This window comes from Kryptolebias marmoratus, linkage group LG20, assembly GCF_001649575.2.
Source record: "Kryptolebias marmoratus isolate JLee-2015 linkage group LG20, ASM164957v2, whole genome shotgun sequence".
Taxonomy (NCBI): Eukaryota; Metazoa; Chordata; class Actinopteri; order Cyprinodontiformes; family Rivulidae; genus Kryptolebias; species Kryptolebias marmoratus.
In genome coordinates, this window is record NC_051449.1 from 14,732,796 (window position 1) to 14,745,935 (window position 13,140).

At 39.9% G+C, this 13,140-nt stretch overlaps 1 protein-coding gene across 1 annotated transcript; it reads right to left on the minus strand.

Annotated features, from left to right (window-relative positions):
* Nucleotides 1-92: 92 nt before the first annotated feature.
* Nucleotides 93-11,988, minus strand: LOC108239415 (segment polarity protein dishevelled homolog DVL-3). Its single transcript, XM_017422112.3, has 15 exons — nucleotides 11,828-11,988; nucleotides 10,339-10,408; nucleotides 8,421-8,536; nucleotides 7,868-7,980; nucleotides 7,271-7,406; nucleotides 6,624-6,714; nucleotides 6,466-6,535; nucleotides 6,098-6,237; nucleotides 5,492-5,568; nucleotides 5,313-5,380; nucleotides 4,914-5,063; nucleotides 3,507-3,638; nucleotides 2,886-3,053; nucleotides 2,548-2,751; nucleotides 93-1,350 (listed from the first exon to the last, which is right to left on the minus strand). Exons 1-15 carry the CDS (start codon nucleotides 11,986-11,988, stop codon nucleotides 992-994), a joined length of 2,055 nt encoding a protein of 684 aa, XP_017277601.1. The 3' UTR covers nucleotides 93-991.
* Between the last annotated feature and the right edge of the window lie 1,152 nt (nucleotides 11,989-13,140).

The window sequence follows — 13,140 nt, forward strand, 5'->3', positions numbered from 1 at the left end:
AGGAGAAGAATGCTGAAGGTGAACCTTTTTTTTATCTTGCACAGGATTACACCCCCACCCTCTAAAAAGAAATAACACAGGGAAGCAAGAAGTTATGTCATAAAACTATATTTATAAATAAAAAGTCATTTCCTTGATAAAAGTAGTGTGAAAGACATGGTAAGAATTTTTTTTTCCACTATACATTATCACAAGACTGAAGATTTCCTGGTTAGCAGATGAAAACGTAGCAAACGTAGTGTAAAAAAATGACTCTTGGAGCTAAAATGCTCGTGTTAAAACTTTTAAAAATGAAACTAGTTTTTGACCAACTATGCAGAAAATAAATGCATTATTACAGTAAGAAAGAACTGCAATTCTACATACAAAATTTTTTGATCTCTCTTATGTCAAGCAAATATCTTAAACATCTCAATAAAGGTTATTGTTCACTTCAGGTTTTGTTTTTTTTTTTTCGATAGAGGTCAGCAAGTGGGAACAAAAAAACAGGGAGGGAGAAGCTTTTTTTTCTCTTCTTGGCTTTGACATGAGGGGGAAGGAGAGAAAAATAGATAAGGAAAGAAGGGGAGAGGTAGGAGTAAAGAGCAGAACTAATGAAAAACATCCGTGTGGAAATGTGTCAAGTCATCTTCTCAGTTTATAACCAGACAAGCCCCGCTCTCCCACTCTCCCCTTGAACGAACTCTTCCTCTCTGTGAAGCAGAGGCTGAGAAAGACACTTTGGTTCCATGTGGAGCGAGGGCGTTTCTTCACTGAAGAAAGTATGGAAATTATTAACAGGAGGAAAAACACAAAGGAGGATGGACATTTTTTTTCTTAGCATGCAAGACTGGGTTGGTTCCATTTCTGCTTTTAGGAAAGTGTAATCAAGGCCTTGGCTTTTAGCTGTTTGCAATCTCGACTCCTTCTCGCCCTGTCACGCCGTCCTTCTTATCCTTTTGGCAAAAATAATATCAGATCTGCTACTTTGTTATCCAACAACAACCCAGTGTCACATCACATCGACAAAGAACTCTCCAGCGTTGCCCACAGCCATGCGCAGGGACTGGCGTGAAGCCGTGAGCTCGGGGGGCACAGAGGTCAGCTCTCTGCCTTGTGGGGCGCCAGGTGCAGCAGTAGACAGATGTGCGGGCTGGGGGGGCAGGCCGGGGGGGCCGTACACAAGGCCAGGCCCGAAGGCTATAGAGTGGGAGTTGGCACTGCGATGGCTGACGGCGCTTCGGACGCTTCGCTCACTGGGGGGCGCCGCCGAGCGCTCACTTGGAGCTCGGTGGCTCCTGATCTCCGACTCGCTGCCGCTGCCGCCAGACTTCCGACCCTCGTTCTTGCTGCAGTTAGAGCCGCTGCTTCCTGTTTAAAGAATAAGAGACTATTGTTTACCAAGGGCGAAATCCAAACACAAGCCATCCATTAGTAAAAACCACTACAGATTTAATTTTACTGCCACATGCACACTGTTTGCTTTAAGAGGAAGCCCTTAAGAGTGATGAGGTAATGTTATTACCACTTGTATAAATAAAACAAAGCCTGTATTGTTAACTCTGTCGCACAACACCAAATACACAAGATATTTTTAATGTAAGAAACTGCAAATGAGAGCGGGGAAAAAAAGCCTTCACGAGAAGAGGTAAAACATTTGTATTATTTAAAAATTTGACATTTTTTACCAGTAAATTTTAAACAAGGTATTAAAAAAAAATGAAGACAGCACAAGTGAGATGTTGTGCTGGTGGGTCCAGCTGTTGTTAGTCAGTAAATACCCCACAGTGTAAGCAGACTGCTCATGAAACCACAAAGCCTACTTTTCTCCCCAAACACACTAAATACACAAAAATCCAGCTTATAAAAAAAAAAAATTGCAGCGTGGGGGTTGTTGGAAGGAATGTTTTTCACTTCTAATAAAATGTGTCCTAGAAATTCAGTCAGTGACTCCAAAAAGAAAAAGAAGGAATACATCGATTAAGAGAAAATTAAAACCTAGCATTCCTTAAAGGACTTAAAGGAATGCTTTATCACCTGCTGCACTTCACACAAAAGTCTTAGACTAAGACCGAACGATGACCATGTAGCTGCCTGCACAATTTCTGAGTTTATTCAGTTCAAGTGTGTCATTTTAGCTCCACTGCATCTGAAGTACTGGAAACCTTTTAGTTTGTTTCTTCTACACATTATTTACCAATCAGATCCCTTCTCCTATAAGCTCTTTGGATTTCTCCAGACGTAATGTTCAGAAATATTTTGTCAAAACTTGTCTAACATCATATAGTATCTGCATCTCACAGACAAATAAAAAAAGGAACATGCAGCAGTTTAACTACACTGTTACAAAATTTGTGTATTTTAGTGTCATCACTGAAATGAGTTTATAATCACTAATTGTTTTTAATGGGGAACAGCAATAAAATACACAAACAATTAGTGTTCATTTTTAAAAAGTAATATTTACCATAGAATGTTTAGATACTAAAACGACTCTTTGTATTCACACGTCAGTGGTTGTGTGTTAAACGTGCTTCTGATGAACACACGTAGTGAAGCTGGACTCACCGCTGTGCTGGCTCCCTGCGCTGCCGGCACCTGGCCCGCCGTGGAAAGGCTGTGGCAGGTCGTACGGATGAGGAATAGGAAACTGGTAAGGCAGGGCCATGGGCCAAGGAGCAGCCCCTGGGTGGGGCAGCGGGGGGACAGTGTCCTGGTCTGAGGCACCTCCACTGGAGCCATCGTGGTCATGTAGGGACAGGTGGGTCATATCTGACAGAAACAGAAGATTTTGATTTCGGCTTCAATAATTTCACAATACTTCTGTAAAACATTGGTTATATATAAAAAGAATAGCTTGTTTTTATAACCAGCAGGTCCTTGTTAACCTAAAGGTGTCCACTTACTGCCGCAGAGGTCTCCAAAGACATAGTAGCACTGCTCAGAAAAGGTGATCTTGTTGACAGTGTGTCGAATGTAGCCAGCTTTCAGCAGGTTGCTCGCGTATTTTCGTGCTTCGCGGCGATCTGAGAACCCTTCGACGTGGTGGAAGAGCCAATCCACCACATCAGAACCTGAGGAGACAATGACACACATGGCAGGAAATAAAGAAATTAATCCCTCACTTTTAAATGTTATAATTAATACCTCTTCGTTGACTAGTTCATTCTAGTTTACTTGAATGACCTCAGTTTCTTCTCTATTTATGGGTAAAAAACTGATGGAGGTGCCTCAATCCTGATTCTGTCCTTGATTTATTTATTTTTTATCAGCAAATTTCTTTAATAATTAGTAATGTGCAACAAGTGTCTTATACACAGGATTCTGAGAACTTCCTGAGATGTTGCTGTATTTTGTAAATTCATGTTAGCTGTTAAATGAATCATCACTTCATTTTTATAGTGAATTGAAAACTGTATTAGTTTATAATAGTGTAAAATTATCATGACATGTTATGAAGGCATCTAAAAGACATTTAGGGACTCCAAACATGTTTATAAAACACGAGTGTATACTGATAAACATACCGATAAAGGCGTTAGCAATGGTTATCTTGAGCCACATCCTGTCCCGCACCTCCAGTCCTGACTCCGGACAGGCCATGGCCTTAGCAACCGTTGCCATGTCGCTGTGGATCGAGAGATGGAAGTCATCGAATCCTAAGAGAGAGAAGAGGACATGCACTGCTTACAAATATGTCGTTTCAGAAACACTCGTATCAATCTCCATTGTGCGTGGAACCGTTGAGTACTCGTGTTTTTTATTTTTTTGAGACACATTTAAATAAAGCTCAGTGGTGTTATGTGACAACCACAAAAATGCTGACCTATTTTGAAAATTGCCTTAAATAATAATGTGGTCGCCCTGTTAGAAGTGTGCCAAAAACAAGAGGTTGTCAAAATTTGCTTTGCTCTTGTACAAAATAATAAGACTGATATATTTTCGAAGGTTTGTGAAGATAAAGAGCATCAAAAGCTGCTTTTAAACGCAAAGACTTGACTGACGGGTGATTGTGTTTTATGAAAGTACAAGGATTCAAAATATACATATAAAAATAATGATTTTGTACAGTATAGAGTACAGCATAACTTGTGGACACAATCATTCTTTACAATTAAACAAACAAACAGGATCATACATACATACATACAAATAACAAAAACTAAAATATTGACTTAAAAATGTCTGCACTATACAAAGCAGCCTGGGGCTCTGTTTGCATCTTGCAAACCAATTTTGGAATAAATTTAGTAATTTGTTTTTTCAATGTTGAAAAATATTTATCAGAAGAATCAAGATAGTTCGACTCTTCATCTCTGGAAAAAACACCTTTGTGTCACTCACACAACTGATTTGCTGCAGCTGCAGATGAAATGACAAAAAGTCTCAGATTAGCCATAAAAGACTGGAGCCAGCAATTTGACGCCAACTAAATACTTTAAAAGGAAATAATTTTATCAAATCTATTGGTTTGGTGATTGTATGAAACAACAACAATTGGAAGGCTTCAAAAAGGCAGAGCGTAGAAGCTGGCTGAAAAACGTGCTCAGAGAGGAAACATTTTTTCTCGAGAAATGAAGCCAAAACATCCCTGTCAGTTGTTTCTAAAAGATTACAGGGAAGATTAAACTCGTGAGTTATGGCTCACTTTGGACGAGAGTTACTGAGCAGATGGGAGCTGTGAGGCCCAAAACTGGAGCAGAGAGCAGTCGTAGGAATGCAGTCAAAGGGCGAGGCCACGGTTAAAAACTCAGTCAACTCTTGTATCAAGAACAATCATAAACAATAAAAATAAATAAATCACAAACTTAAAAGAAAGAGGCGCATTCCATCAGGCCTGTGTGGAATCTAAATGAAGTGATCCCAGTTGTTTTGTATAAAAGTGCATTGATAACAAGCTGCAACAGGCAGCTGCAGGGGGTGATATGACTCACGCTCAGTCTCAGGGATCGAGCTGCTGATGGAGGAGCTGGTGGAGGTGACGGTGCTCATGGAAGGGCTCATGCCATAAGGAGGGTAGACCCCGGTCATAGCAGCAGTGTGGGACACCCATGCAGCTGGGTCGATGGGCCGGATGGGCTCACCTGTTAAGTGCAACGTAAGGAAAGCAGCTGATGACTTCACTGCAAAAACAGAAGCGGTCCAGACTTCTATGGCGTCTTTCACTCATTCACACAAACACTTTGTTACAATGAAATCACACTTTATATATAGGGCTTTTCCCCTCTAAATCTCACACCAATTAGCATATATTAGGGGCAATGAAGGGACTCTTGTCGCTTGTCCAAAAACACATCCAAACTGAAATTAAAAAGAGAGAAGCAATTACTCACTCCGGGGCAGAGCAAAGCAGCTTCGGGGGTTTGGGTCCCAGCATTTTGCAACAGTCAGAGTAATGGGGCTGGTAATAAACACAGAGTTACCGCTAAAAAACTGAGAATACCACCCGTTCCCATTTTAAATAGACTTTGGTTTTATGGGTGTAATTATGTTGTATGTATTTGCAGCTGACCCTGGTTTGTGCACGATGTCCCGTAGTACTCTGACTGCGTCGTCATTACTCATATTCTCAAAGTTTATGTCGTTCACCTACAAGAGAGGGGGAAAAAAAGGGCAGAAAATTACACAGTGTTTGTGATTGTGAGCATTTTACTTTAAAGAGTGTATAAGTCACTATGGCACGAGGAAAGGTCCTACTATACAAATACATTTCTACAACAGTTCCTCAGCTATGCCAACAAATCCTACTGGACGGAGTCATTAATTGGACTGGGACCGTCTCAACAAGGGGTAGCACGTAAAGTTTTGAGAAGCGGGTTTTTCCATATAAACAGCTTTACAGCATAATAACGTGCAACTAAAATAAGTCAGGAAGGGAATGGATGCAAGCAGGGAAAAGAGAAACAGACTGAAAATATGCAGAGTAAAAATCTAAAGACATAGTGCCAAATGCATGCATGGAAATGACTCAAGCAAAGGAAAAACAAACAAACAAACGCAAAGAATTCATATAGTTCAAATACAACATACACGAGTTTCTGGTGCAACTGTAAGACGCGTAGCCAAATTCTTTTCTAAATCTGCGCGTTCCTCTTTCTGTCCCCTCACTTAAACACACCTGCAGCAGCATATCCCCGGGCTCTATGCGTCCATCTGCAGCCACGGCCCCTCCCTTCATGATGGAGCCAATGTAGATCCCCCCGTCTCCCCTCTCATTACTCTGACCCACAATACTGATTCCCAGGAAGTTGTACTTCTCTGTGAGGCAAAGCAAAAAAAGGAACATTTAAAAAGTAAAGAGAAGCAGTAGCAAAGAAAGTAAACAAAAAAACAAAATAAACTGAAAATGTAACCTTGATCTCCATCTATTAAAACAACAGTTTGTGTTGGAAAATAAATTTGACTCCATGAGTTAAAAAGTCTATTTTGAAGAAGCCTGTTTATCCTTTTCTGTGCGTAATTTTTAAAAAGCAACGAGGAACTTACCCATATTGAGCGTTACAGTGATGATGTTTAGCGACATGGTGGAATCAGTGATGCTGCTGAATGATGAAGACTGGAGGAGAGGTTTATAAAAATCATTTTTAATAAACATGTCATTGCCTAATATGTATATCTTTACATCCATCAGTGCGGTGCCTCACCCTGTCCATGTTGGAAGCCTTTGGTTTCCGTCGACGCCGGCGGTGTCGTCTCATTAGTCTGGAGGAGCTCTGCTCAGTGGAGCTACTGAACCTACAGGCAAAAATAAAATTCTAATTCTTATTAAGTATCTACTTTGCACAACTTTGGTTATAAATAAAACAAAATTAAACAAAAGGAGCAAATAAAAAAGCAGGTAAAGATCTTACAAATTTTATTTAAAGCAGCAGAAAATATTGTCCTTTGTTAACTTGTATGAAAATAAAACCTAAACCCTCAACATACATACTTAAAAGAAAGGTATTTAAACAATTATCATAAAGGTTTCCCCAATAAATGTGTCGATTTGCAGAAATGTTGCTGATTTAAACATCTGTGTTATATTTGTGTGTTGTGGGAATATGCTGATGAAGCTATTAGCTACAGCAAGAAGACAAAAACTTTAATATTCAGGCATCAAACAACAAGTCAAATATCCAAATACTGAGATCACTACAGTTTCTAAAGTGGGTTTTAACATTTTACCTTGAAGGTGACCAAAGGGGCTACGACAAAAACCACCAAACAATAGAACTGTACGCTGATGTAACCAATTAACTCCATTTCTGGTCTGACCCTTGAAGCGGCACAGCTGCATTATTCTTCTGACCTGCTGGTTGCGTCATCGTCCTCCGAATCGAAGCAGGAAGTAGACTCCAGCTCGCTGCTCATGAAGGACGAGCAGCTGTCGTACTCTGCTCCTCCGCGTCCCATCACTCGCGACGAGTATCCGTTCTGTCTCCCACCTGCAGCAGGGCAACATTAACAACCACAAACAGCAAAATTAAGCTGTTAGACTCAAAATGGCAAAAACACAACCTAGGCAAATATAAACTAAAAGCAGATGTTCACCAAAGTACAGTTGTACACCGGGGCCTTCTCGTATTTTGATGTAACTTAACTTTCTTTAAGGAAAGCTTAAAAATTCAGAACTTCTTTCTAATTAAACATATAATTTTCTGATCATATCAAAGTGTCTAATGAAACTTAAATTCAAGCTATTGTGAACTAAAGCTGAGCAACAATTTGTTTTTGTCTATTTGCTAACAGTTTAAACAGTTAAATATTTACAAAAGATAAAGTACTTACAAATATTTAATCAACAATGTAACTGTACTTAGTGAGATGTAAAAAAAAAAATGGAGAGAGAAAAACAAATCCAGTACATCAAACAATTCAAAACCAACAAACAGCACATCTCTCTGACCGTGATCGTTGGCGTGCTTCCGTCTCGGCCTCTCCCTCTCTCTCCTTTGCGACACCATGGAGCCGGTTTCTGTGTCATTGTCCAAACTGTCCCGCCCGCTCGCCGCCTTTCCACTTCAAACAAAACACAGCGCAGGATTACCTTCAATCATTGTCAGAGCAGCTGAGTTTGCCTAACAGCCATTAGACCAAAGGTTTAGTTTAAACCCCCCGTAGTTAAAATTTGCCTGCTGTCTGTATCAAAAGGTGCTGATTTTGCAGTATGAAGCAGAATATATGGCAGGATTTAGAGATGTGTTTATTGGTGAGCATTTAAATTCCTGACAATCACACAGCAACTCAAAACTTGGCTCCAGGTGACTTTTTTATTGTCAGAATGAGGATAACTTCATGGAATTTTGTGGCAAATCATCAGATTTTTTTTTCCATTTAATTAGCTTTTTTTTTTTCCGGCTAACTGGAATACTTGGGAAACAGAAGTCACCAGTTTCCACCTTTCTCACTCACACGCTAAGAATGCAACAGACCACAAAGTTTTCTTTGAAAGTACTGACTGGTAGGAAGGTGGTCTCGAGTCTCCAATGCCCCCGGTCCTCTCCAAAGGTGGCGTTGGCTCTATGCTATCCGCCACCGAGCCTGTATCTGTGTGGGCGCCATCTCCAGAGACCAGCTGTCAACAATCATTTAGAGGGACAAGAGGAAAATGAAAAGTTGTAAAAACATTCAGGAAGCAAAGTGGTTGTTAGATTTACAAACAACTTCTGCGTTAACACCACATTCGAAGCCTGCGTGTTGAATCTTGTTTTACTGACACTGAATAAATGCTCCCCAGCATTTGCATGCGATACAACTAACGCTGCTGATGCTTTACTTTTGTAGCTAAAATGTGAGCTACTAAGATTTTTCTGTTGAGAGATCAGAGCTAAACAGAGAAAGCGGTTGAGTCAAAGAGTTGAGCAACAAATAATCTGTGCCAAGATTTGTAGTTTGTCAACCTGTTGGGCTGCTTATGTTACCAAGGTATGGGCTAATTTATACTATTCAACACAATTACTACAAACACACAACGCCTGTTGGAAACTGAATTCATTCGATTACACACACTTTATGGATCATTCAGTTTGTCGTTTGACAAAGGAGTTGGATTTTTTTCCTCAAATTGGACAAATTACTTAGAAACTGTGAGTGATAAATATGACAAACAGCGAGTCTCGTATTATTTCTCACGCATAAAAAGGTGAATTGTAAACAGACAGAAGAAGCTATGCTCTGTTGGAAATACGGCAAACTTATTTAGGAAGACTACGTGGTCTATCAGGTAAATTTTAGCAAGAGTGTCAAATTGAATCATCTGGACTAATAAAATAAAGTTATAACGTCGAGTCCAATATCTCTAGTTTTGATTATCTTTTTGTGTGGTTTATTTGTGCTACTACTAGTTTAGCCATTCACAGGAAATCATTTCTAGTTGTGGAAGAAAGCAGGATGTGTATGTGTGTGTGTGAGGTCTAGCACCACACTGACGTGGCGTAAACAAATAATTTGAGAAGCAAACTTTGTCAGCTGTCAGTGAGACACAGTGTTGCCACATTGAGGATCTGCCCTGATGCGGATCAGACAACTGGACCCCAGAGGACAATCAGTCAGATCACTCAAACAACAGATGTAGACAAACAAACAGATGGAGCACGACTAACACTTCACTCTGTGTGCAAAATTTCATCAACCCCCCCAAGGAGATAAAAATACTCACACCCAGAAAGGAAGTGCCTTTTAATTCAACAAACAAAAACTTCGGACACTCTAATGAACATTACCACAACAGAAGCGCACACCAGGCTCAGAATGATGGATGTTGCACCTAAGCAGCTAGCAATAACACTGTTCTGATGACTCTCAGATAAAACCTATAATTAAAACCACACAATGAAGCATTAGCAAAATGCATCAAGCTTTTACATTAAGACACAGAACAGTCTTTCTCAACTTTATTCTCTCCTCCCTGAGGGATTTAATTTTCTTGTTAGGTGACCTAAAGTAAGGCCCTTTGTCACCGGACATTTTCTTCCAATCCTGTGATTTCACTTGTGCCTAATCCAATTTGAGAAAAGGAGGAAAGCTACGCACGAGCACTAGATGTCTTCATGTTCTTAAAACAAGAGAACTATTTTTAGTCTTTAAATAAGATCCTTAAATGATAGGACATATATCCGTTGCCCGATTTGTTTGATCAAATTAGTAAAATGCTCTAAACAGCTACTGCAACGTATTTCAAACTACTAAAAAACACAATTTACAGGAAAGAGCAGGCTATTTATGCGTTGCTCAGTGGATCATTAAATGGTAATATTATCAGAGTGGGACAACTCCCTAGAGATTCGGTCATGGACGGTGTCCAACAGATAGAAATCACTGTTACGCAACAATCATAAAACAACAGTGAGAAGGCAGACACATGCAGTCTGAACCTACCCATGACACCACACGTCCATTAAAACAGGGCAGCTTAGCGTTGTCGTCGGATATTTCTTCCTTTACAACCCTGTGGAGAGAGAAGCTTCTTTTAGTAAATTGTTACTAATACAAAAGTACATTTTAAAGTAGTTGAGATAAGATGGAAGATTGTTGAAACAGACCGAGAACTGAGAAAACAAATGCTGTTTTATTGGTGCACTACGCACATTACTATTATACGCTGGGAGCCTTTGCAGCAGAGTTAAAATGCTTGGACAAAATATGTTTCTGTACTTTGAATACAGTGACACAGAAACTGGCATATCAAATGTGATTTGACAAAGGTTGCACCAGTTAGAAGCTGTTTTGGCCCAGGTTATTAGAGCCAGAAACACTGACCTTATTACACAAATTGGAAAAAAAAACTAAATGAGACACATTTTAAGCACCCAAAACCTTAGATTTAAACACCCAGAATGTTTCATTTAACCACTGTTTTCCTTTGAATTAAGATTCATTGATAAAATGCCGGTTTTCATAGATTTACTTTAAGTTGTTTTGCATAGATTTGAGAACTCTGAAGACGGTCCAGGGGCCCTTTGATTTTTATTTTGCCCAGCTTATCACATATATATCTAGGAGGAAGTAAATTCATGTTCAGTGTGAGCATCATTGTAAATAAAACCAGTCTATTAAGAGTCTTAACATATACTAACAGTTTAAAGCAAATGTTTTGATAGTTTTCCACTGATTACAATAGCAGTAGGTTCGTGCCCCACCCTAGTTTGTGTTTATTCAGAGGCAACGTGAGAAAAATGTTATCAGCAACTGTTTAAAAACATCACTACAGTTCACTTTACTTCTTAAAAAAGTTCTGTCTAAAGGAACATAGAACGGCTACTTTTCAGGCCGTGATGTTTAACACAAAAGGACATGCTCATAAAGCTGCCAGAGTGATGAAGAGGACATTCCTGTGTCCAAGTCCACATTCCTCGGGCTAATAGACAACAACAGCAGCAGCAGCAGCAGGGGCCTGCTGCTCTCAGACTGACCCTTTACATCAGCCTGTTAGCATATGCTTCAATACGTTAGCCAGCAGCTGACAGCGAGAACTACTAATGTTCACTTGTGTCAAATACCACCGCCTTCGGTTTGCCTATTAAAGGTTGAAACAAGCCATTCTCTGCCGCACACGGCTCCTAACCAAGACCAAACTTGGTCAAACGGACCCGAGAAACGGGGGCGAGTAAGCTAACCACACCAGCGCAATGTAAACAAACGGGGTCCGGAGGCTGAACAGATCCGCTGGGCGCTAGCTGCTAACAAAGAAACAAGCTGGCTAATCATCGACAACCAGCTAATGTAAAAAAAAGAAAAAAAGAAAGCGTAGTAATAATAATGACAAGACAGCTGAACGTAGAAGCGTGTAAGCTAGCAGTATTTCTAGTGGGAAACTGCTGAATAATAATATGCTGACGCGACACACACAATAAACCCATTTATTTACCCAAAATCATCGTCCATAGACTTGAAGAAGAATTTGTAATTTGGTTTCTTGAGAACATTTTTGAAGTCTGCGAGGGTGACTTTGTCCGCCGGGACAGGCAGCTTCACGAGATACGGAGTCTCCTGGTCGTCGAGGTGGTAGATGATTTTGGTTTCCCCCATCTCGGACTGCGGTTATGGAGGTAAGGCAGGCTGGGTGCATCAAGCCAAAGGGCCTGGCAGGCTCCCTCTCGGGCCCCGACTCCCCGTGGCGCTGAAGCGGCCGTGCCGTGGTTCTCCCAGGTCTTTCGAGCTCGCCAACTCGTCGCTTGGTCCTGGTTCTGTCTTTTTTATGGCAACAGCTCGCTAAACGTCTGCCTTTCTATTGAAGGAGAGAGAGAAAAAAAAAACTTGCCACTCCACAAAGCGTCCCAGCACCGTCCGACGACTGAATCACCTTTAACTCCGTTTATAAGCGACTTCTAATATACCCCAGAGTGATTAAAAAAGTGGAAAAAGTCTGTAAAAATGCAGCAAAGCAGTCATTCTCAGAAGGGTTGTTTTTTTCCTTCTCGGTAACTACCAACCACGGTACTTTGTTGGACACGAAACAAAAAAAACCCGTCAATCCCTGTCCCTGCCATCTACAGGACAGGAGGAGAACTGCAGGCAAACAGGCTTACACTGGCAGATTCAACTGAATAATCTTATTATTATATTATTTGATTCTAATTTCAATACATGTAGTTTGTTTATAATTAAATATCAAAACCTTTAGCCTAGAAGCAATTAGTCAAAATGTTAGAATACAGAAAGAAAATAGTGAATCTGAACTGTATAAAACTATTTTAGAAGCTGTTTGTCTGGTTTGCTTTTCATCTCAAAAAAGGGTCTTCATACCCAGACTGCTTGATGTTAGATCATTTGTACCCAAGTAAACTGACCTATATGCAGTAAAAAAAAAAAAAACTTAGATGTATCTTTTACAGAAAAGGTCATTAATATAAAATATGCAAATAAGCCATCAGTATGTAGGCATAACTCTGCTACTCTTACATGGCTTATTGGCACATATTCAATAAACCCAACATTTTTAACCACACAACAAATGCCTGTGTGGACAGTATTTTTTTTCTCACTTACATGATCTTAAAGCCAAGGTTCCCACTTTAGAATTTCAGACTCTGATTTTCAGATTTGTAACCAGTTTTTAGGTACAAATATTTACTGTAAATATACAGCACTGTATGCAAAAGATGTATAGCAGTAAATAACACTTCTGATAAAAACAAATTTGCTTGTTTTCATAATCACTATCATCTTAATTTGTTTTTA